At 42.0% G+C, this 26,273-nt stretch overlaps 1 protein-coding gene across 1 annotated transcript in view; it reads right to left on the bottom strand.

Annotated features, from left to right (window-relative positions):
- Positions 1 to 13,459: 13,459 nt before the first annotated feature.
- The window catches only part of VAT1L (vesicle amine transport 1 like), a 50,873-nt gene continuing 38,059 nt past the window's right edge, over positions 13,460 to 26,273 (bottom strand). Inside the window, exons 8-9 of the mRNA XM_054170112.1 lie at positions 18,031 to 18,114; positions 13,460 to 16,463 (exon numbers count right to left, since the gene is read on the bottom strand). Coding sequence (XP_054026087.1) covers positions 16,365 to 16,463; positions 18,031 to 18,114 — 183 coding nt within the window. The 3' untranslated portion in view covers positions 13,460 to 16,364. The remainder of the gene's footprint in view (positions 16,464 to 18,030; positions 18,115 to 26,273) is intronic.

Consider the following 26,273-nt stretch of genomic DNA (forward strand, 5'->3'; position numbering starts at 1 on the left):
GTCTCTTTGAAAGAACTTAACGAGAAGCTTCCAGAGCTTCTCTTTAGCAGCTCTGAGAGCAAGTCACATAGAGACATCTCAGTGGGGACTGACTGAGGTCAGTTTTATATAAGTGTGGTGATGGCTTGGCTGTGCTCCTGGCTTACGAAATGTGTTTAACGCTTAAGCTGGCTGGAGCATAAGGCACCTTCTTGTTCTCACATCTCATCTGAAATTTCTATTTCCCTTCTCATTTCAGCTGGGACAGGTTGCTTAAAAGAGACTGTACCAGCACGGAACAGTGCACTGATTGCCACTAATGAGGGCCATATCTCCCATTTTAATTTTGAAATCAAAATGTATGGAAAAGCAGATGGATGCTCAAAAGCACCTTGTGCAATGCCAGCCTCAAGGTAGCCAGAAGATTCCTACACTTTTCATGAGCTCACCCAGCAGATCTCTGTGCCAAACTGGCTAAGTCATGATGACAATCAGGCTCTTATTCACATCAAAACAAAACAATAATTCACCCATTTTGCACCTACACACCCCCACATATATACACATGCTAAGATCACACCATATGAGGAGTGCATTTATTAATTTACAAAGAGTTAAATACTTTATAGATATTCTGATTAAGAATATTATGTGCTATCAGCAGGGTCTAGTTGGGGGAATGAAAGACAGAGTACTCTTCTGAAGGTTCCCAAGTGCTGAGTGTATGGTCAGAGGACAAGATGCTGCTCTTGGTAAAGCACAAGATGCTTGAGGCAGGACAGTGTCTCTCTGGACTCCGGAGAGCTCTCTGCGTTTGGATCTTCTTTCATTTGCCCTTGGCTCTGAGTTTTGCGGGGCTGCCTTTTAATTGGGTTAGCCCTAAGTAGTAGAAATTCTCACTGATTTTGGTGGACAAATTAAATCATCACAATGTGCCCATCCATCACCATTCCCCCCCGCCCCAGTAATAGAAGGTTTGTTTAAAATGTTTACACTGAAGCCATCTCTGGGTGATGGGGTGCTGAAAGGTGCAGTTAATGCACTGGACTTTTCTTTGCCATCTCTGCCTTGGTTACCTGCTGCTTACAATGTCAGATATTTTCAGAATTGTAACAGCAGGAGACATTACTTTATTAAATGAAAGTCGAGCTTTAGGGACATGCTGTTGTGCTTCATGAATGCACACTGGATTCTTCCAACCTCCCTGTACAGTCTAAAAGCCCTTCAGTACTTACAGTGTAAAACACACCTATGTCATAAAATCATAGTATGGTTTGGGTTGGAAGGGACCTCCAAAAGCCATCTGTTCCAAGTCCTGTAGTGAGCAGGGACGTCCTCCACTAGATCAGGTTGCTCAGAGCGTTGTTGAGCCTGACCTTGACTATCTCCAGGGATGGGGCCTCAGGTACTTCCCTGGGCAACCTGTTCCAGTGTTCACCCTCATGGTCAAGAATTTGTTTCTAACACCCAATCTAAATCTCCTCTTCTCTAATTTCAAAACAGTGTCTCTTGTCCTATCACTACAGGCCTTGGGAAACAGTCTCTCTGCAGCCTTCTTGCAGACCCTCTTCGGGTACTGGAAGGCTGCTATTAGGTCTTCCAGCTTTATTCTAATAATCTGTAACCACTAAGCATCTATTAATCATTAGTAAAGAAACTTTTCATAAATGCATCCCAATAAGATACAGTTTCAGTGGTCCTGCTTCAAAATACTGGAGTAGATTACATTGTGTGGGGAAAACTCTGGAGCAGCTGTGCAAAGTCCTCAGTGCTATTATGGACCACAGCACACCAGGTTGTTGCAGGGTGCCCCCAACCCAGGACTGTCTAGCAAATGACTCATACAGCTGCCCATTTCAGTGCACAGTTAAATGTGGAAAAGGCCATCATTCCAGCTAGCAGACCAGAAACTGAGATGTGAGCTGTCAGAGCAACACAAGGAGCTTTGCAAGGGTCTAGTTTGAGATTTAATCTGTCATTTGGTACTAACCCTAAGTTTAAGGTTGATCCATATTTTATTTCAGTAATACTGAGGCATCAATACAAGTTAATTATGAGCAGACAGCTGAATCAATAACTGTCTCCAGTTAGTTTTTCACTTGGTCCCTTCTCAGAGGTTGTGAAATTGCACATGAAGCTGATCCTGAACCACTGCAGCTTGCAGACTGACATGTTAAACTAGTGCTAATTTTGGGTCGCCTCAGTAAAGGACTTGTAAACCCCTGGAGCTGTTTCACATGGAATTTAGCTGTCCCACGGGCTCAGAGAGAGGCAGGAGCAGGAACTAGGGTCAGCAAGCGTTTTATTCTGTGTGTAAGTTCTCAGTACCAGAATGTGTTTGTTCATGCTCCTAGGAACTTGAGTTTTCTAACACAGGCTTTCTTTTCTTTCTGTGAAGCGAGTCTGACAGATAAAGATTTATACTCTAACAACAAGCACACAACTCAGTAGAAATGGAGGTCTAAAGAAAACATAGATTTGGTATTCTGAGAGTTCTTGGCCAAAAGCCTGAGTAAAACTCATGCTTTTTGGAGTATGCCATGTTATGTCCTTTTAAGAACAGACTGGAACTCTGTTCTGAAAGCTTCATCCCTCTCATTCAGTCATCTCTCTGAGCATTTTATCAGTCTGCTCAGCTGGACTTCACTCCTAAAAACTGAATCACAAATCTGTTCTTGCAGCTGCTGAGAGAGACCAAAAGGGCATAGAGGGTTGTTTGTCTAGAGTGCCTGAGAAATAGGTTTTACTCTTATTACTAATCCATAATAACTGGGGAAGCAAGTTTAACTTCTTATATCCAGTGTGTGGGCAGGAGAGTCAGATGAAAGATCAGAGTGTGTTGCTGAGAAGGCATAGGCTTCCAGTGCAAGAAATGGCAGCACATAGGAGGCTTTGAGCTTCTATGAAGTGAGCACCTGCTCTGTGTATGGTCTTGAAACCACCATCACAATGTCATTTAGAATTATACTTTTCTTTTACTAGCATAGTTCTATAATGCAGCCCAGAGAGTGATAGTACAGCCCTGTACACCTACGTATAGCTGTCATTTTTCCTGGGACAAATTATTCCTTTATTCATATCAGACTCTGCTATGCAAGGATAAATAGCCTCATACTATGATAGCTGCATCCAGACTTGGATGGGGTTGTGCTTTTTTAATTTACATCACTATAAGAGGACATCTGTGTACTGGCAAAATTGTAGTTTCTCTTGAAGTGCTTGGCTCACTTCAGAGCACTCCTGAAGTGCTTTGTTTGATAGGAAACATCTTGCAAAGGCCATAGCTGCTGTGCTATGCAGACACCTGGTTTTACGGCTCCTCTCTCCCCACCTCATTCCATTTGCTTTCAGACAACTGAACCATTCAGAGCATAAACATCCTTTGGAAAAAGGTTTAGTTCAGTTTCTCCACAGAGGCTTTTCAAGGTAAAAAGTCTATTCCCCTCAGAGACAGATCTACTTTTATATGCTCCTCTAAACCAGCTCAGAAAAAATCTTCATGCAGTTGTTTTTTCCTCTGCATTCTCAGCCATCACTGGGATGGTGGAAAGAACATGCAATTGGGTACAGACTCTGAGAATTTGGTTTGAGGTGAGGGCTGGATGCTGGGCTGAGATCCTGAAATACGTCTGGCTGCAGAAGCCATTTCCTGTTGTATGGAGTAAGATCCTATGTAAGGAGATCAAATCCTTTCCTTATCTTCTGAGGTAGCAGAGCTACGAAAGAAAAAAACCTACTGTGTGTTAAAGCCATCTCTAAAGAAAATTCATGCTTAAATCTGTTGAAAAGTGAACTGCTCATATATTGCTAGTAGACTGATGATGTTTTACTGAGATCTGCAGTCCCCTCTATGCTTCTGAGCTAATTCTGTTGTGGCATGTTTGACCAAATGGGAAATAGATGGGCTGGATCTGCTACTGAAATCATAGCAAACTCTTTTTCAGCAGCATTTCGATTGTGGAAAATTCAGCTCAGCATAAGATTTGGGGGGAAAAAAGCTTGTGTGGGGTTAACTATTTGCCCCTTCTTCTCAGAATATAAAGGGAAAATGGAAACTGATGAAACTCAGCTAAGGAATTTCAAGTTTGGGCCAGTATAGCCAACATGAGCAGATAACAGAGAAGTTAGTGAGAGATTCATCACCTCTCATGAATCAGTTTTTATAACTGTTTTGGATGGTAAATGGGATCCACTGATTGATTTTATTCTTTTTTTTTCAATTAAATGTAAGAAATTTTGCAAATTCTGTTAGTCAGAGATCATGTCATCCTTGGAAAATTACTGTATGGTTGGTTTCTTTGGCCTTGAAAAGTCTTGCAAAGCCTTTCTTAGGGATTTGATCTCCGTCCAGCCAGGTATGAGGCAGGATTGTGGCTGGCATCCCAACACCAAAGTTATTTTGGGAAAATTTGTACAAATGAACTGTGTGTTTAGAAAAGGGAAGGGCTAACCTGTGGAATGTGAGGTTCTGTGAAACTTCTTAATGATGTGCTGGGGTTTTGCCATCAGTTCAAGTTCTTTCCTGTCATGCTAATTTACTTTTTGCAAGGGATTTTCTGGTTACAAATGATCTGTTTTGTCTATTAGAATTAAAGGAAGTTCCAGGTTTATTGCAAAACCAGGCTGCCCACCAGTGACCTGCCCTGAAAGTCACTGAGTGAGATATGTGGTGCTGCTGTCCCAGATCCATGCCTTACCCTGGCACTGCAGCACAGATAATGGGACTGATCTATAAACAGTCTTCTCAAGGTGGTATTTTTCAGATCCAATTCTAGCTGTTATTACCTACAGGTCTGGTGCTTTTCACTTCTCATACTGTAGATGAAAGCTTCCAGAAATTAATACACCTGAGGTGTAAATAATGAATATGTACTGAAAAGGTGAACCAGGGCAGTTTTTTGAGCTTTCAGAATAAGTGCTTTTTGTATCACTTATTTGTGGTCTCCATCACAACAGTATCTCACAGCTAGGCCTTAGCAGCTAGGAGAGTAAACAATTTGCAAGGAGCAGATGAAATGTTTGTTTTGCAGCTATCACACATATTTAAGGCAAATATTGTTATCTTGTCTATGTGAACTAACTATCTGACCTGTATTCCCTTCTCTCTCTCTTGTAATAGCAGTGAATATAGATTATATGTTGTAAAGCTGAGAAACCACCACTTATCAAAATCAGGAGGGATTCACCCAATCTCATGAAGCAGTATAAGAAAAGCTACTGCACTCTTTTCTTGGTTCCCTATCCAGTGCTGCTCTGCATTCATATAGCTGTCTTCTTCCAGAGCTGAGACTTCTGAAAAGAGTGGCACAGTTGCTAAAGCCTTTTTCCTCCAGGTCTTTAGTTGCACAAATAAGTAGGTGCTAAGCGTTTTTGACTATCGTTGCCTATTTCATGATGAAGGAAGGGCCTCAAAAAACCATTTCTTTAGTTAGGGAAAAATGTTTTGATGGCTGCATGAAATGTTCAAAGAAAGCAAACTACAGTTCCCCTCCAAAGAGAGACTTTTTACTGACTCTGTGTTGTCTCTAAAGATAAGGGAATTCAGGAGAAAATTTAAAGCTATTTCTTTAGTGTCCAGGTGCAAATAGAGGAGTTGAATGGGGTCTTTTAAAATGCTGCTCCTGTGGACTTGGCAAAGTTTCCATGTTGGGAATTACTGGCAGCAGCTCATCTTGTTTAGCCCTTGGGATGTGTGTAAGAATGTCTCTTTCTTTTCTGTAAACACAAATTACCTGTTGTGCTAATTTTTCTCCTGTAATGTGTGCTGCCTTTTTTCCTTCCTGGAAATGATCTGAAACATCCTGAGTGTTTAATTTGTCCCTTTAGATATTTCATTTTTTAACATCTCAGTCTCCCTAATATGAGGTTTTCCAGCTTCACATTAACAGGATCTCAATAGGTTCTGTTCGTCCTTATATGTGCCAGACAAAATGCTTTTGGCAGAGCCTTGATTTAGGTGCTGTGAAGCTCTCCAGCCAGGCTGAATCGCACATTCACAGGTTCAGAGCAGGTTACCACTGGGCAGCTTTGCTTACTGCCAGGAGGACTGGCCAGAGGGAAGATTATTTTTTGGCTTGTGTAGATGTTTGTAGGATTTTCCTACACCAGATGGAAAATCAGACCTGCTCAGGGATGTGATCATGTCTCCCTTTGGTGGCTGCACTCCACTGAGGACTTGAAAGTTCTGCTCAAGAGCTAAGTCCTTCTGCTTTGCTAACCCAGAAACTCAAGTTCCCCCCTCATATACAGTTATATGACCTTTGAGGTCCCTAACTCCTGCACCATGGCTCTAATGCAGAGGTGCTCCCAGTGCTGCTGCTCCCACTCAATCGATGTGGCTGCCCACTGACAAGAGGATGCTTCAACTGGGCACTGCCGGTCTGGCATGGGGTAAGAAGCTAAACCACAGCTCTACAGTCAAAGGCTGTCATAGGATCTGCAAACAGCTGACCCTGCTTTACCCTGTCTTAGAAGCAGCACTACCCTCATGCACAGGCATAATCATCTGATGCACCAGGCCCCATGGTTGGGAAGCAACCTAAATGTAAATGCTTGGGAGATGCCTGCTTGTCTTGCAGACAACCTCAAGTAATGAGAAATGGGAAGTGGCCCTGGCTTGCTGGGGCCTGGGGAAGGGGCTGTTGGGACAGAGATAAATACTGCGACAAGCCCTACCACCATATGAGTCCCTGACCCCATGATGAGATGAAAGTGCAAAGCACATCTGACCTACTGGAGGAGGCTCACATGGATGTTGAGAGTGAAACTAACCTGAATCAGTGCAAGAAATTACCTTTGCTTCTGGGAATGCTGCCCTCCCCTGAATGGTCAATAATACAACATCCTCCCCACATTCAGCTCTCCTACCCTTATGGCTGTGTTTTGATGGTAACCCAGGTGAGCTATATCCTGTGATGACATCAGATGTTGCTTCAAACCTTGTCCCTAAAAGTTTCCTGATTACAGCACAGAAATCTGTGAGGGATTTTTAAAAGTCTTGGTTGCTTTCCACTGCTGAATTCTAGCTTGTGCAGAAAGAGCTATGAGGAGGTAGCATCCACCTTTCCTTTTAACTGCTGTTTTTAAGGATTTGAAATCTAAGTACATGTCATGGGTGGGTACTGTTAGTGTCTGTATAAAATGCACTCACTGAGCTGTCTACAGTGCAGACAGACCCTGGCTGAGGGAATAAGCAGGTTTTTTTCTGTTTCAGAAATTGCAGGATATTCCAACTCCTGCACTTCATATTTGGGAGAACCCCAGAGTTTTTAAATTAAAAGGTGAAGGAATTGGCAGGAAGGAGGCTGCAGTTATACCTGAGAGGGTGGAGTCATCTGCATTTTAGAGAGATTCTAGGAGCAGGGATTATGAGTCTGGACATAGCATCATTCTGAACTGAAGGAATTCATGTTGCAACATTATAGATAGCTAAAAGTGGCTGTTAGACATAAAAAGGAAGCCATAAACCCCCACTTCTCCTTATTTTCTTTTCTTCCTGAAAAATGAGATTCTTCTGGTAGAGTAGGAGGATACTGCAAGATGTGTATCTCTCTGTATACTGCTTGGGCTAGGTGTGACTTCTTGTCCCTCCCCTGGGTCATTGTCCATCTCCCATGTGTTTTCAGCCCAGTACAGTATCCTCTTCCTTTGCCACACTCCCACAAGCCAGGGACTAAACAGTTGGGAGTGTGCAAGTGGCAGGGCCATAGACCCTGGGAGGTTCTTTAAAGAGGACTTGGAGCCACAACACAATTTATGAGCAAGAAGTTTGTAGAAAAGATTTGTAGGTAAAGAGGAAAAGAGATTTGTATGATCCCCTGTATCAAACAGCAAAGCCAGCTGGTGCTTGCATCCATCCAAAGTCTGAAACCTGGCCTGTACTTTATTCCCAGTACATGATGGCACATATTTTGCATGTATGTTTCATGACCTTACACATCAGGGAAGAAAGGAGTTCAAAGACTCTTCAGACTTGAAGTTTTTTTGAAACTGAAATTTGATTCCTCCGTGGCAGCTAGAACAGCAGGAATAAACAGGTTGTTTAGCCAAGGATTTTCAAATAGCACTTTCAAATGGAAAGCATTCAGCTGTTTGCCAAGTGATTTAGATACTGTGTAAACAAACTTTGCAGAATTTGTCATTATTTCATTATTCATTCTGTCCTATACATTCTTACTGCAGTTTATTTTCATTTCCAGCAGATGTCTTAAGTGCCCTAGAAATGATTAGGAGAGCTCTGATTTTGTATTGCTTATTAAAGTAAAAGAGATATAAACAGGCTTTCCCCTGTCTGCCTAATACTCAGGGTAAATCCACTTTGTGTGGCCTTACACCAGTGTTGCCCAGTAGGGGACCAAGCTTCTTATACAACCTGGCACTTGATGCAGGAGCTTGGCTGGCCTTTGCGTGCTGCCTCTGGTAGAGCAGGGGGCTGGGGCATCAGAAGCAGCACAGCTGCAAATGCAGAGGAGCAGCTGTGCTCTCTCTGCAAGGATTTTCCATCTTGTGCTTCATGTACTTGCTCCAGCCGCTCTATAAAACCAGTATGAACCAATACTGCCTCCTCAAAAAGAGAATTGTTTGGCAATGTGTGCAGTGTATGTAATTGTGGGGAATTGAGTGGGGATTAACAAAAGAATCCGGTATGGTTTGCCCCACCAAATAAGTTACAACATGGAAATAAATATTATTCCCTGAATTTTTAGTACTGCAGCTATGATTAGGTTCATTCAGAGGACCAATCAGCTTGATGCTGTCTCTATCAAAACCAGTGGTAAAACCCTGTGAGATTCCGGTTCGAGTTCAGTTTACCATCTTAATGGGAATAAGGAAGGAAGCTTGCAACAATTATCCTTTTATTATCCTGTTTTGCTTGATGATCAGCAAGCAGAACACTGTGTAATAACTTTATACATTGCTGACATGTTGAACAAAACACAGATCAAAAATCTTCTATGAATCACATTATGTATGCTTCATTCAATTAACCTACAGTGCCAGGGAATGTGCTGCCAGAAAGCCAATATTGAAATGAGACTGGCACTTCATATCTGAGCTGTGAGAACTGGTTACAGCAAGTGTCCTGCCTCTAATCCATTTAGGTGAGTGGCTGCAGATCAATCACCCAAGTGGCACCTTAAAGACAATTTTCTGTCCTGTGTCTGTGCTGAGTCTGAGTACTGCCTCTGTAGTGACAGCCTGCAGAAACACACCACTGAGGGGTGGCTCCAACAGCACTGGGCATTCAGGCTTCCTTAGGGCACTTATTTTTACAGCCCACTGTGCAACACCATTTCCCATCTGATCCTCAGATAGAGCAATACCAGTCCCACCCATGAGGTGAGAATGAGCCAGGAGGGCTGGATCTGCAGTCTCCTCTGAATCCAGGCACAGCTTCTTGAAAAGGCTAGGCTGGGGTGCTGGGTTGCTCCTTTCTCTGTATGCCCTACCACAGGCAATTACTCAGATATGCATAGAGTGGATGATCAAGAAAATAGTTGGAAATGCTGATAATGGTCACATTCAGTGTTGGTTCAGGCTCTTAGCTGTCCTACTGGATAAGAAAGCAAGGAAAATGTAGGCTGTTGTATCTCAATTTATTTCTGACAGGGTCTAAGATGATGGCGTTCAACATAAGGTTCTGTGCATCTCCTTTGCTTTGGAGCAGGTATGATTTCAGACACAGCTTTCAGCCATGGAGGCAATACTTCCAGTTCAGCTGTTCAGTTAATTAGGATTCCTTCAGTTAGTGGAGAATTAAAAGCCAGAGAACCGTAAGTCCTTAAACCAAATGGCAGCACTGGAAAAGTCAATTTAATTTTTCCTGTCTACTATAGAAATGATCCAGAAACTGAAAAGGATGCTTTTATATGACCAAGGAGATACTTGGCAGTAACAGGAGACTTGGTTTGATTTTTTTAATGTTTTTTTTTTAATTAGGAAAATATTCCTAATATAAATATGCAGACACTAGAAGGAAAAAAACAGCAACAGAGAAACAGAAAAATAATCAGCCCAAGCAAAGTGACTTAGAAAAGAAAACAATTTCACATGCCATCATTTCTTTTCTGTATTAGCAGCAAAAGAAATGTTTTCTCCTAAAAGTCTCTGGAAGATCTGGTATGCCTTCCAGATCATACAGTCACTGTATCACCAAAAGATACCCCAGTCACCATTCAGCTAACTTGCCCCACCAGCCTTTGCAGATATTGTTTGGCTACTAGCTTATCACCTAGCTAGCCCAAGGACTAAGCCATTTCAGAAATCCTTATCATAAATAATGCATCTAGCATATCTGCCATCTCACTGTTCTTCTAGGGTAGCTAAGATGCTGCATCATTACTGCTGTACTATATAGTGAAACACATCTCTCTGTGTAGGAAATGTATTTACAAAGATTACCCAGCAGAAGAGCACAACATTATTTGTACTGGAACCTGTGGCTTATCAGGAAAATGATGTCTGGCAGGGACTCAGCTGGTCTGGCAGAACATAGCACATTTCCAGTTCTGGCAGTTGTGGATGAAAAGCTGCTTCCAGCAGGGCTGCAGGTATCAGGAAAATGATTGATGGCAGCCAGGTCTTGGACCTGAGACCCACAGATCCCTGTGCCTGGCAGGCATGACAGCTTGCAGGAGCTGTGGGCATGGGTGGCACAAGCACTTCACAGCTGTAGCTCTAAGAGCAAACCTCCCCCTAGACTAGTGCTCACCTCCTAATCCCCAGCCCCTCAGCCCTGACAGCAGAACAGTTTTTCCTTCGCTATTTCCCCTGGTTGTTTTGGGCTAATTGTAGCATCTTGGCATGGTCACTAAGCAAGGAAAATACCCCCATCCATCCCAACCACAAGTCTCTTCCCTTTTTTTATAGCTGGCAACTGCTATTCCTAAACTAACAATTTCCAGTGGCACCTCAGCCCACCCATTTAATCCCTGGCTGCCCAGTTTGCAGCTTTGTCTAGTGGTGTCTAAAGAGTCTTCATTTGTATTTTTAGATAATGTTTTATTTCAGTCATTCTGAAAGCTTTTGCCAACCACTGTTTAGACTATTTCCTTCTAAATGAGAGCTGGTCTTGCACAATGGCAGGTGTTGGGAGTTTTCTACAGGCCAATCACTATGAAGGTTGTCAGTGCTTGTCCCTGGTCTTTTTTTCCTATCTTGCCCAAAAAGCAGAATTCCCATATATGAGAAAAATAGGTTCCCATGTATGAAGAATTAATCTACCTCTGTTAAGTCTTCTAGGAGTTTGTCTGTCACTGTTTGTGAGGGATGAAAGTGGGCATGGCCCAGGATTCTTCAGGAGGTAAAAAATTAATTTTCCTGAAATGCTACCAGAGAGCAAGGGTGATGATTGAGTATTGTACAGAATCTAGAAACCTGACAAGAAGGGATGGGAGCTCGTTGTCAAACCTGGTAAGAGATGGAGGGGCTGTTAAAGTAGCTCTGAGGAGTATCCTGATCTTCAGCAGCAGCAGTGTCAGTGCCAGGCACCCCTCCCCTTACAGTAACACCCCTTTATACACCTGCCCTCTGTGGGCTTTGCACAGGTCTAGCTGGCTGGGGTAGGAAGCGATGGTGCACCTGCCCTGTTTACCTCCCAGATGTGTGCTGCCGGGCACTTCTGCCGCCTGCTCAACATGCATGGCTTTGTACAGAGAGATAGGAGCTAAACAGAACTCTTGAGTACTGAACACTTTCCTTGCAGTGAGCTGGATTTACAGTGATGTGGTAAAACCCAGGAAGCCTCAGAGGCTGCCACACATGGATGCAACAGCCCGGGCAGTACCTAAACCCTACACCTGTAACAAACCAGCCCATGGCCAGCATTTCCAGCATGCAAATAAATAACAGGAAACATGCTGCAAATTCTACTCACTTGGGCAGAGACATACATGATTCATTTATCTTCATACATTCATCATCTTCATCATCTGTGCTGTTCCCGCACCACTTCCCACTTTCTGCAAAGCATACTGGTGGGGAGGTGCCCCACACAGCATTGTTAGATGGAGGCAGTGCTCAGAGCTCACTGCAGAGGTAGCTGACCGAGATGGGCCAGGTAAACATGAAAGAAACGGCTAAAGATCAACTAAGCACACTCAATTAGCACAGCAGCTCAGACTGAGGAGATAAAGCTACATTTGCATTTATACTGTAACCTCTTCTCTCCCAGGAGAACATTGGGATGTTTGCCTGGATGTTACAAATTACTTGGGAAAGGTGCCTGGATGCAGATAGCAGTTACAATGTGTTGATTGCTTTGGCTGCTTCTGCAGTGAAACGAAAAACGAGCTCACACCCAAGACTGAGCTGCTGTCACAGGTAGGAACTCCTGCATGGTTGAGCTAGAGGTTGCAAGTGTGTTTTGTGCTGGCAGTTGTGGCCATACTAGAAGAATCTTTTCTGACAAAAAACAACCGGTATTAATCGCTAAGCTTACAGAAGATGAAAGGGGAAGCACAAAATGAAGGATGATGTGAGGCCCAAGGATACCCATAATCCTAGAATATTTTTGCATTTTATCTGGCCATGACACACAGAGGCAGCCTGCTGCATCCCTGCTTGCCTGGCAGCAGCCTTTGTGTGTTTGATTGTATGACAGTAAGGTAGAGATGGCCTAGTGGGAATGCTGGTAAAAGGCAGAGCTTTATTAATAATCACAGAGAGATTGCAAAAGGCCATAGCTGTTTGCTTTCAGTCTTATCCTGACCCTGTGATTAGGGATGCACTGATCGTTATTTGCTTATTAAGACTTAAAAACAGAGAGCAGAAATTTTTCTCAGCTCCTCTTCACAATCAGCAAGTGTTCCTATGAGCTTTTAGATTATAAAGCAAATGCAGTAACTACTGAAGTGAGATTTTCCAGGGACATTATGAGCTATAGAACATGTCCTGCATGACTGGGATGAAGCAAAGTTAACATTTCCTCTTTGGGTATTAAACTGAAGTTCATGGAACTCTTTCTTCCTTTCATGCAGGGAGACCTTTGAAGTCATGTATGGAAGCACAGGCTTGAGATGACCTGCAAGGTTTAGTAACCATCATCAGTTCTTTGAAAGAAAAGGTAGAAGCCTCCTTGCAAGCCTGAGTAAAGTCATGTCCTCCTGCTTTCTCTTAGCTAATTTGATGGTGGCTGTTTGGGATCCTCTTTCTGAAATGAACTGTCCTCTGAGGATGTCTTGTGTGTCAGTCCATCTCCCAGTGCAATCCAAGTGCTAACATTCTAGAGACTAGCTTCTGTCTGTATCAAAATACGCTTCCTTGAACACTTTGTGACTGCTGCTTATATAATGTTTTGCATTTCTTAAATTGTAACATTCAATGCTTTATATCTGAATTTAATACAATCTGTCTAGATATATATCCTTCAGTGACCAAAATGGAAACTAACACCTCAAATTTTGCTCTTAACCAGTTCCAAGTCAGCTCTCTAAGGTGACCATAACTGGAATAAAACATGTAAGCCAAGGATAATGCTATGCTCAATATTTTATTTATATTTTTATGTAAACATAATTTGCTTTGTAGGCACAATATAACAAAAGCTCTAAAGCAACAAATACAATTAAACAGTGTTTCAGTTCACTTCAATCAGGCTTAAGTTAAAGAGAAGCTTTCACAGTTCCTTTAAGGCAAATTGAGTAATAATTTGTTTCACTTGAAGAAACTATCCAATTGTTTTAGAGTTGTTTAAACAACACTGTCAGTAGTAAGCACAAACCTTCATTTCTACTACAGTAAGACCTGGTCAGTAGCAAGTCTCAGCATTGTCGTTTTGTATAGCATGCCCTCTACCACTTCAGATGCAATACTACTGTTTGTGGTATTCTAAAAGGTACTTAGGGCTTGTGGGCCATATTCTGTTAGCACAAATCCTGCTTCCAGAACAAATAGCCAAAAAAATTCCATTAATACCAGTACAACAGAGAGTAGAGTTTAGCTTGCTGATGGTAACACTCATCCGTGTTGCACTTAGGTTGATCCAGAAGTACTCCTCACTGCAATTACCTGATATTCTGCTGATCAGAAAATGGCCCCAAAATTGCTATGAATTAGCATGAACAGTATTTTTGCCTTGCTAACAAAACCAGAAAGAACTAGCCAAAATTATTTCATTTGATTGTTGTCCCTGTGGTGTCTGTGGCCACGACCAAGATCACCCATCTTTGTCTAGAAGGGTAATTTCACTGCAGAGCCAACCATACTGCAATTATTCTAACAGAAGAACGGATTTGCTATTCTGCTTGCCCTACTAATTTAAGGCCTTGAGAATGCCACTTTACTGCCAGCTCAAAGATCACCAGCAATATTGCTCACTTTGGCGTCAAATCAAAATTCCTAGTTATGTTAAGGTTTGTTGCAGGACAACATCATTACACTAACTGCAAAACAAAATTGGGCATGTTTCCTACCGTTGTCAGCTTATGAGTCATGAGAACTTAATGGCCTTTCTTAAAAGCCCAATTGGCAAGCCCAGTACGTGGTAAACTCTCACTGAATACATAATGTTTCTGTGGATAAAAATCCCTGTTTGGGCCTGATATGGCACTGGAAGTACAGACAAGTCTGGCTTGAAAAGAAAATCAACCCCAGTGAAGTTCTGTATCAACATGCAGAGAAAACCAAAGTTCTGGTTCCGTTCATATTTCAAAAGCTCTTTTGACATTTTTCTCCACAGTTGTTTCTTCTCAATTTTTTCTGAATTTAACTCACTGGAAACTCCATCAGAATGAACAATTATCTGATATTGGAAGAGCAATTTCATGAGTACAGTGGAAAGAGATGGACATTAATACTCAGGCAGCAAGATGAAACAAACAGGAAAAATAAGAGAGAATCTTCTCAAACCACACATAAAAGTCATCCAGGCCTACAAGTCCTTTCACATTGAGAAAAGCCTGAGAAACCCTCCCTCTCCACTTTTCTCCATTAGCTTTTAACTTCTGTCACCACAGGATACGTGTAGATTTAGGTGAACAACTAGCCATGGCTGGGGAAATACTTCCTTTTGAAAAAACATACATTATTCAAGGCTACATGGCATTATAGACAGCCTCTGACATTCCTTTAGCATTTCTACTGGAGGGCATTGCAGTTATTTGAAAATAATTGTTTTGACAAGACATTTGTGGACCTGAGTAGCTGCTGCTTGGATAGGTAAAAGACATGGAGAAAACCTTTGCTTCTGTCATAGTTAGGTATAGTTTCCACTAGTGGGAGGTAGATAAGACGAGCTGGTCTTTGAATACCTTGAATACAAAGGTAACTGTACATATGGAGCAGAGCTTTTGACAGAACTCCTCACCTAGACAGAGTTATCCCCATTCATAATTTCTGAGGGGATTAAGGCCTAAAACTCATTTTTAGCAGGGTTAAGCTCTATAGGAGTTCAGCTCCCTCTTTGACAGTTGATCAGCACATTAGAGATTTCAGAGCAGTAAACTCCAGCAACAAATTTCTTTCCTCATACTGATGACTGATCCTTACCAATACAACCTAAAAAAGAAATTTAACATTGGTTTGGATTTTGGACACAGCTGAGTCAATGTGTCCTTGGCAGAAAATGCTGATCTGTTGATAACAATGTTAATTGCTACAGGCAATTAGAGTTCTGGGTCTAAACAGAGCAGCTCACTGACAGATTTCTTTGCCTGTAACCCACAGGGTGACAGCTCAGCTCAACAGCAAAGCATGGTAGTTGGCACTCTGAATGGTGTTTCAGTACTAGTGCTGATGACTAATGTGGTTATACAACACTAATCAAAGTCTCTCAATTAATGATTTCTTGAACAAGTCAGATTCCACAATTTTAAACAAGGTATTTTTGAAAAGGGAGATAGGATTGCTTATAAAATGCTAAAGCATGACCGAGGAAAATGAATACTCTTCTTTTTTGCAACTTTTATCTGTGGTTCATAAAGGGAAAATTATTTTAACACTGAAAATCTACAAACTTAAAATCCTCCCTCCAGTTACTAGAGTCTTCCAGACAGCAAGTGGGGAAATTTTTGTGTTACTATTTCCAGCTTGCAAAGAAAAAGCCCAACCCCTGACAAATAACTGTATGCAAAATGCTGGAATTGCATGAGGAAGATGCCCATCTAAAATTACACAGTAACTTAATAAGGCTTTTAAACCAGAACCGAAAAATCCATGGAACTCCTACAGGGAAATTGGATATTACACAGGAATGTCATAATACTGCACTGGATGAGGATGGCACTTGAGTTCAAAACAACAATGATCAACAGCTCATAGCTCAGCTGACTGCAGACAAATACAACACACACTGTACTACAGCATTTGTTCACTGATGCACAGGATAGATTTCCCAGTCTTGTTCCCTTCTACTTCATCAATCTTTCTGCTGCCACCACTTCTGGCTGTTACTGGATGAATGGCATGCGCTCTTTATTCTCATTGTCCCCTTCATGGTCTTCTTCCTCTTCCCCAGCCTCACTGGTCTCTGTGCTGTCATTGGCCATCTGTGGCATGAAAGATGAAGGACATCAGAGCATCTTTCACATTGTTTCAGTCATTTTTATTTCAGTTTGATTCATTTGACAAAGAAACTTTAAAAATGAAAGACAATGTGATTGTAACATGAAAATCAGCACTCTGCCTGTGCAAAGCTGCTCTGGCACTGCACCATTTCCAGCTAAAATTGTAAGCTATTCCATCATGGATAACAGCTGAACTACCTCACAGAAAGCAGCTCTGTAGGACAATTGCATCTGTGCACTTGTAGCAAACTGATATTGAGGCACTCAGCAAGGAAATGCAACTGTGTAGGAAGTTACAGAATGTGTGTAAGCTCTGGTTTGCAACTTTCTGTATCTGCTCCTCCAGAACTGTGGGCTTTGGTTTACAGCTTTCTGTATCTGCTCTCCCAGAAACGTGAGCCCTGGTGTACAGCTTTTTGTGTCTGCTCTTCCAGAACCGTGGGCTCTGGTTCACAGATTTCTGTACCTGCTCTCCCAGAAGTGTGCACCATGGTTTACAGCTTTCTGTATCTGCTCTTCCAGAAACAGGTAACATTAGTCTTTCTAGTCTCTTCCTTATTCTCTTTCTTTTTCCCTTTGGGAAGGGAAAGGGGTTAATAGAGAGCATCTGTCACTCATTTAGTGGCCTGCCCAGCCCTGATCCTTGACAGACCTGTCTCTGGAAGCACAAGGGTGGTTAACTGGACAAGGTGGCAGTGTTTAACAGCATAGATTAGTTCTCTCTTAGGACACAAGATGATTCTTGTATTAGCTTATAACGACTTCAAACCCAAGTAAATAAGGGACCCATTTACTTTTTAGGCAGAAACGCAGTGATGTTGTAATGTTCCCTGTTTGGCTACTAGCCTCTGCTCGAAATAAGAGTAAAACTCTCAAACACAACCTGATTTTACTGGAGGAAAACAATGCTCAGAAGTTCTCCTTAATTTAAAACCTTTTCATGGAAGTGTATCAAGTTTATCGTCACCTCTAACCAATGGCTGCTGTGAATATACACTATCAAGCTAATAGATGGAATAAATGTATTCATGTTCTGTTGTTGTTGTGGATTCTTCCTTCAGAATATTTCTAGAAGTGTTTAGATATTCTCATTAAAAAGTAAAAGGAATTCCTAACACAGGTATAGTCCAACTTTTGTATGGGAATCAGAAAGCACTTCTGTGTTTGTACCCTGAAGTAATTCTGAGTGTGTCATTTTGTGTTCCATCCACTAATTCTTATTAGTAGAGGAATTTTGTATTATGTGACATGTCTGCTTGCTTTCCAGCACAGGGACAGAAATAGATGTGGCAGTTCCACCCCAATCTAAGACTTGCAGACACATTTTTGGAGAGGCAGCCAGCCATTCAGCATAGAAAAGTAACTGCTGGGACTCTAGGAATTACAATTATATTTCACTTTGGGTTACATATATAATTTATGATTATTGGTTGCAATTAGGTGCTATAGACATAGAAGAAAACCATATTAAAAAAAAAAACTCATAAAAATCTCTAGCATGCTCTAACTCATGTGGCTGTACAGCAGGTATGTAGTGCTTGACACTCACCAGAGGAGTGGGTGCTTTCTCCACATCCAGAATTAGTTTCCCTATATTTCCTCGGTCATGGATTCTCTGCATGGCCTCCTTCACCTGTCAGAAAGACAATTTATTGGTAATTTTCAGGCACACTCTAAGAGAATTACCTCCTTCCAAAACCAGCAATATATTTAAGGCATGTGTTGATTGCCCATGCTACGTTCAAAGTCATTCAAATAGCTGCTTGAAACAAAATTAACAGGTAAACATTTTTGACAGTTTGTGAGGCCTGATTATTGCATTGGGTTTGCCAAAACGAGATGTGAGTCTTGATGACAGTTTCTGAATAATGTGGTACAGACAAAATGTTAATGCAGTTCAAAAGTAATGGTTAGCTGAGGTGCAGAGAAAAACACAGGCTCGGGGAGTTAATCCTTACAGGCTGGTTGTTAGATTTTCTCTCTGCAGAATATTTATCATAAGCCCAAACTTTTCACCAGAAGTATGAGATATTTTTCTAACTGACTGATGATATTTTGCAGTTAATTTCTTTTACATTCATACAGAGGGAATGCTGTATCCAGGCACTGCGTGTGATTACTGCAACATTGTGGTTCTCACTGCAGAGGCAAGTGTTTCTTTCCTTCTTTTTTCTTTCTAATTAATTTAACTACATCGTGTCATACAGATACCACTAAGAGCAGACAGTTAATAGCTGGCTGCAATTAGCACAAGTGAGAAAGGAACAAAAACCTCTTCTTACCAGTGCACTGGAGAGGAGCTTAATCTGATCTATGAAGTTTCAGAACTCATGAGAGCTCAGTGTTGATCAATAGAAATTGTGTGTGTGTTGCACACAGCATTCACACTGTCTGCTACTAAATCACTGAAAAGTGGAAGACGTCAGGAACTTCCTTGCTTTCATGGTGGGAAACTTCAGGAACACAAAATATACACATAAAGGCTATTTTGTATCCTCATCACACTAATTTTTGCCCACATAGCAGGACACGTTGAGACAAGAAAGAGTTTAATGTTAACGGCATCTGCCATCTGTGACATAGTTTGATTGAGTATTTTAGGAATAATGGCATAGAAGTTTTAACCAATATGCTGACTTGGGAACAGGTGGCTCCCACAGTACATTTAAAAGCCTGACCTGGGGTTCAGCTACCTAAGATAATTACTGTCTAATACATAAGGAGGTGGGAGATTTTTAAAGGTACTAAGCAAACACAGCTTTCAGCTTTCAATTAAATGCAATGGATGCTGGGCACAAAATGTCTTTACCATCTGTCAGCCTTATTTCAAAAGCTGACTGCAGTGAACTCAGTAACTCGGTATCACAGCCTTCGTTTGGCTAAGTGGTTCCCTTGATTTGTAAATACCAGACTAAAAAAAAACCAAAACACCAAAACCCTGTTAAAACAAAAGAAAAAATGCCCTGCAGTACACAATGATTTTCTAACTTGGCCCACAATTATGAATTAACCTTGGAAAACACACTGTTATGAATCCACTGGAGAAAAGACTGACCTCTAAATGCAGTCCACAAAATCACAATGACTTTTCTGAAGTTATCTTACAGCATAAACAATACCTAACTATCTTAATAATAATAATAACAACAACAGTTAACAAGAATACCTAACAAAAACAAACTATCCCAGAGATGATCCAAGGGCTGGAACACTTCTGCTATGAGGACAGCTTGAGGGAGCTGGGGCTGTTCAGCCTCCAGAAGACTCCAGGGGAATCTTAGAGCTGCCTTCCAGTACCTGAAGGGATCTGACAGGAAGGCTGGAGAGGGACTTTTCATAAGGATGTCTAGCAATAGGACATAGGGGAACGGTTTTAAGATGAGGGAGAATAGGTTTAGACTGGGTCTTAGGAAGACGTTCTCCAGGGTGAGGGTGGCGAGACTATGGAACTGGTTGCCCAGGGAGTCTGTGGATGCCTCCTTCCTGGCAGTGTTCAAGGCCAGGTTGGATGAGGCCTTGTGCAGCCGAATCTAGTTGAAAGGCATCCCTGCCCACAGCAGGGAGGTTGGAATAGATGATCTCTGAAGTCCCTTCCAACCTAAGCTGTTCTATGATTCTGCAGGACTTCTTCAGCAATATGGACAATATTCCATCACAAGCATCCCACAAAGACTCTGAAGCAGCAGCAGCAGCTGTATTATTTTTGATCACTCTTATTAGCCAAATCAATCTTTCAGGAGTCTATAGCACAGCGTAAATAACCAAAAGACATGTGACAGAACTGGGGAACTCAGCAAGCACACTTGCATATCCACTGAAATTTATGAGCAGAATATCACGTGGACAGCAGGGCATGCAACATTTATTTTAATTTGTACCACATCCTATTTAGCAAGGCAAATTGGAGAAAATGTGCTTTCCCTGCAGTTTTTACATGCACACTATCAAATTTAAGACTCTAGAGAAAGGTTCAGGAATTATTTCCAGGACACTCATAAGTAGCTTGCAAATGCAAACAGCAGGCAGAGGCAAAGGGAATAATAAAACTTCTCACAATAATAGTGGCTATGGAATCCACATGGAGCTATCAAATACATAAAAAAATTGACACAAAGTTTGAAGAGCTGACACAACATTTGTGTATTTTAGTGTTATTTGCAACTTACCTACCCAGTTAGTCAAGTTCTGTGCTAGTGCAATGCCACTTGCCACGTCTGACTTATGAGACCATGAGCTATTTTATAAAGGAGTCATTTTTATGTTTACAGCTGCTAACAGTCCACTTATTCAACCAAGACTGCAATTACTTGTTTCCCAAGATGCCTGAATATAAAAATCATTCCCTTCTCATACTATAGCAGGCAGAGAGCACTAAAAACCTCCTTTGCTATGCAAGTATGGTTAAGACTTAAGTTGTTCTATGCAGACTATATCAAAGTGCTGTGCATAACCTGCCCATCACAGCGTGGGGTATGTCAGCACGTGCTGGAGGTGTCCAGGGAAAGGCAACAAAGCTGGTGAAGGGTCTAGAGAACAAGTCTCATAAGGAGCAGCTGAAGGAACTGGGGTTGTTTAGTCTGGAGAAGAGAAGGCTGAGGGGAGACCTCATTGTTCTCTACAGCTACCTGAAGGAGGTTGCAGTGAGGTGGGGTTGGTCTCTTCTCCCTAGTATCAAGTGATAGAATCAGAGGAAACAGCCTGAAATTGAGCTGGGGGAGGTTTAGATTGGATATTTAGAAAAATTTCTTTCCTGAAAGTGTGGTCAGACACTGGAACAGGCTGTCCAAGGAGGTGGTGGAGTCACCATCCCTGGAGATGTTCACAAAATGTGTGGACATGGCACAGATGTCTTGTCTGTTTTTTCATCTTAAGTCATTCATTTCAGGTCTTCATCTCTGCTGTCCTGGCAGTCATGGCACTGATCCTAAAATCTGCCACAGCCTGTGACTGAAGTGAGACAAGTTAACCTTGGATGCCCACTACAGAAGAAGCCTGAAAACTGTACTGGATGTAAGTCTGACCCTTTATAAATAATACATGCCTGAAACAACTGTGCTCCAACTTTGTATTGCTATAGTCAAGCTTCCACTTATTTACCCATTTTACTTCAAACTAATTTGTAGGCTCTTCTGCATTTGAAATCAAGAGCCAACAGTACTCTCTACTGAGGTATTCATAAGTGCTTGCTGACATTCAGTTGCCTCTGGAATCTCATTTTGTTGATAGAATATAGCAAAAGCAGTCTATTGCTTTATAAATATAGGACAAGTTCAATGGAAAATGTATTGCTAATTATCTGTTGCACCATTTCACAGTGTGAAAGATAAATGCAGCCCACCTAAGAAATGGATGCTATTTTCAAGCCCCTGGATATTATTTTAAACATAATGATCCATTTCTGTATTTGGCTCTTATAAGGAACCAGTCTCAGGAGTAAAATAAGAGAGACTGCAGAGCTGGAACACTAAACTCCTCACTTTGCCAATATAACACATTGGGGGCTTTAGGCCCACGTTAGTAATACGGATGTTTAATAGAGAGAAACAATGAAGGCAACATGCCATGGAGAAGCTTCCTAGTGGAAATGTCAAAACATAAAGCTTTCATCATCCTACATGAAGCTGTTCAGCTCAGTACTATCATTAATTGTGTGGTTTTTAAGTAAAGTTGTACATTTATTTCAGAAAATAAAAAGGGAATTGAAAGACACTGGTGCCACAGAGAGGGGACATTCTTTTAACTCCACAAGGTCAAATGCAGTTTGTTGCACAAGCTGCCATCTATGGATTAGAGTTTCATTTCCACCGACAACTTTACCCCCTCACTGTAAACTAAGGCAACTTTATTGGACAGTGGCAGAGGACTGTGTACTTTATTTTCTTAGGCTTCTCTGCTGACGGTGGGTTTCCTGAGGTGTATAAAAGGACTTCTGCTTACGATAAAGGAATCCTTCATTCCCTTTTGGTAAATAAAGGCTTAGTATGAAAGGCTAAAGAATCTCATGCCAAGGTTACAAACTTAACCCAAGCCAGAAGTGAAATAATTTCAATTACCTCAGTGTAATGTGTGAAGCTCACCAACTGTTGTAATGCTGTATCATCACATGTTGTCAAAAAGGTGATTAGCACATGTCCTTCACCTCCAGATGGGCACAGTGGAACAGAGCATCAATTTGGTCTATGATCTACAACTGTAATTTTCCCCTCTCATTCGTTCCCCACCTTTAGGTTCAATACTGCTCTTCATCTTCACACATCATTTCAAAGAATCACCTTTTGCCCTCTGTTTACATGACTTTACACCCTGAAAACATCCAAGCCTTCCAGCATGGCAAGACAGTAATCCCCAAAACAGCAAAGTCATTGCAATCCCTCAAATTCTTCTTAAGTCTCTTCAGATGTGTATATGGGAAGCTGACAGCAGCTGAGTATTTGAGAAGTAGCTGCCATAGTCCTGCACCTTCCCTCACTGGCTCATACTGTGGGATGCTCTTGGCCAGTTTTGGAAGCAGTGTCTGTGTCTTCTTAAAGATACATATATCATGTCAGCAGAACCCCCACTTGATCATAGCCAAGCCTGCTAATCACAGCTGTGGCACACAGAAATAGTAACAGCATCTTTTAACCATCTGTCATTCTACAGCCAGTTTCATATACAAGTAAAAGAGGTGCAACAAAGCATTTTTCAACAGCAGAACATCTTCATCCTGAGGTTCTCTTACTAGGAATTGGCTGGCTGGCTGTACTCAGAGAGTTGTGGTCAATGGCTCAATGTCCAAATGGAGACCAGTGACAAGTGGCATCCCTCAGGGGTCAGTACTGGGACCAGTGCTGTTTAACACGTTTGCCAGTGACTGGACAGTGGTGTTGAGGCACCCTCAGCAAGTTTGCAGATGACACCAAGCTGTGTGGTCTGGTTGACTTGCTTGAGGGAAGGGATGCCATCCAAAGGGACTGGGACAGGCTTAAGAGGTGGGCCCAAGCCAGCCTCATGAAGTTGAATGAGGACAAGTGCCAGGTCCCACACTTGGGCTGGGGCAATCTCAAGCACAAACACAGGCTGGGTGAGGAGTGGCTCAAGAGCGGTCTCGAGGAGGACTTGGAGATGTCAGTTGATGAAAAGCTCGGCATGAGCCAGCAATAAAATAGAATAGAATAGAATTAGCCACGTTGGAAGAGACCTTTGAGATCATTAAGTCCAACCTATCATCCAACACTATCTAATAAACTAAACCATGGCACTAAGCACCCCATCCAGTCACTTCCTCAACACCTCCAGTGATGGTGACTCCACCACCTCCCTGGGCAGCCCCTTCTAATGGCCAATGGGCACATGCAGCCCAGCAGGCAACCATATCCTCTGCTGCATCAAAAGAAGTGTGACCAGCAGGATGAGAGAAATGATTCTCATGAGATCCTGCCCTAAGTACTGTGCCCAGTTCTGGTGCCCCCACCATAAAGGACAGGATGTGTGAGGCCTTGGTCAACCTGGTCTATTGCAGGGGGGTTGAAACTGGATGATCTTTAAGGTCCCTTCCAACCTAAACCATTTTATGAATCTATGAATGAATCTACTTCATAGTGCTGTTATGAGGTTGTGTGTGTTGGAATGGGCAGTTCACATCGTGACAGCTCCTTTTTGAGGACAATTTGGAATATTCTGTGTACACAGACAAATTTCACTCCCTGTTCCACTGGTGTAACTTCCATGACATGACTAGGTTGCATGTGAATGAGAAGAGCAGTATTGGGAAAGGACAGAAGCCTCAGTTGATAAAGGAATACCAGTAGTGTTCAGTAGGCTTCAATTACTCCAACATACATTCTGTATATGACTATTATCCTTCAAATACGGTTTTTACACAGGTCAGCAAACTCTGACCACTCCTCCAATCTTGGCAGAACATGAACTTTCCATTAGGAGAACTCAGTATGTTCCTTATGAAAGCTGAGAGAGTTTTCTCCTATGACCCTTGCCCTAATTCTTTACATGCAGCTAAAACAGTAAATTCAGCTTTTGCATTACTTCCATGCAGGCTTTCTCTGACATACAGAAGAGCTGTCTGCAAGAGCCTTCCTTACCAATGATTAATTCCTCTCTTTGCTCACTGTTGTGCGTCTGAGAAGCCTGCAACTGCATCATGTCTGCAAAATCACATGGACAGGATCTCCATGGTGATCGTGTCATGCGGTATGCAAACATCAGCTGGCTAGTCAAGGTTACTTTGGCAACCCAAGTGTCACAGGTAATGATCCAAATCTTGTTCAGATTTATGAAAGAATAATCTGAATTAAAAACTTGTCTGTTTTTCATGCTAGAGCTGTTTCTGTTCTGTTGTTCATAGCAGACACCATTTCAATAAGCCCAGAGCTATCTCCATTAGAATTACACACACTGATATCAATAATATTTATTTACGCATCATTTGTATGCAGTAATGAAGAAAAAGATGGGCACTGCAGTCTGTTCTAGCTGAGATACCACATAAGCAAAGCTTTACTATTGGAGCTTTCATTTAGTGCTATATGGCAACATGATTTTTATTACCAGACTCACTGCTGTGGTCTATTACCAAGCTATGCTTTAAGATGAATTGTGAGCTGCATTATAATTCCAGCTGCTCTTCTCAGAGAAGGAGAAGAGGGGTATTTTTTTGTGCCATTGGCACGGGTGGCTTTTAAAACTGAACACAGCACTCCAGACAAAGAGAAATCACACAGTCTGTTTTCTGGATTATGTCTGGTTAGCTTCAGTCTGTGGAAGGGAGCAAACTCAGTTATCAGAGGATAACTTTCTTAACTTGCTGGCAGCTGCAGGGGAAGTGCACTGGTACACTGGCTCCATGCATCTTTTGGAGGGCATTAGAGCACGGGAAGCATAGAGCAAATGTCCCTTGTAGAACCACTTGCTACAGCCCTCTTAACGTGGCTTGGGCTACAACAAGGGACAGGACACAGTGTGTCTTGTGTCTCCTATGACACACACCCTGTGAGCAGTCACTGGGATCCTTTGCACTGATGACTGTGTCCTTCCACCTTCAAAAGTGACATCTGTCAAAATTAGTCCTGTTGCTATGCTGGCATATTTCCCCCTTGGCAGCCTTGGAATGCATCTCATGTTTATGCAGTATGATTGAGTGGAGTAATATTTCATTGGGAAACATTCTGACTGTCTTTAAAGGTTTGTTGTGCTTTGTTTTTCAATGAGTTTGCAATACTTCCCTTTCTCAGGCTAAGTCTTATGTGCAGGGTTTTGTAGAAAAGCTGTTTGCCTGGGTGTGTTCACTGATAATTCCCCTACCACAGACACTTATTTGGACAAAACCACCCCTTTACTAGTAGGGATTGTTTCCCTTGGGAGCAATGTAAGAACCTGTGTTGAGCACAATACACTTCCATGGGACTGATCTGCATTCATGATACGGGTATTTTCCTCGCTCTGTGTAGCAGAGTATCTAGCAGAGAAATGTCTCTAGTATTGAATTGACTTAAATGCTGTGACAAAATCCTCCAATTATGCATTTCAAGGGACCTGGGAGGCTGGTAACCCCACATCTGTAATTGGCCTGGGTTCTCTCCTCTTACCTACACCATTAATTCTAAAGAGACCTCTCAAACTCCCTTTGTTCTCCTGGAGGCTAAGGGTATGCAGTATCTTGCAGACAGATAAAGCCGCATAATATTTACAGGATTTTGAGTAGGCTTTATTCCTGCCCATGGTGAATAGACAGCTCTTAAAATGCAGAATTGAAGCACTGAGCATGTACAAGAAGACACAGCAAACTCAGGCTAC

The sequence above is a fragment of the Dryobates pubescens genome, chromosome 19 (assembly GCF_014839835.1).
Source record: "Dryobates pubescens isolate bDryPub1 chromosome 19, bDryPub1.pri, whole genome shotgun sequence".
Lineage (NCBI taxonomy): Eukaryota > Metazoa > Chordata > Aves > Piciformes > Picidae > Dryobates > Dryobates pubescens.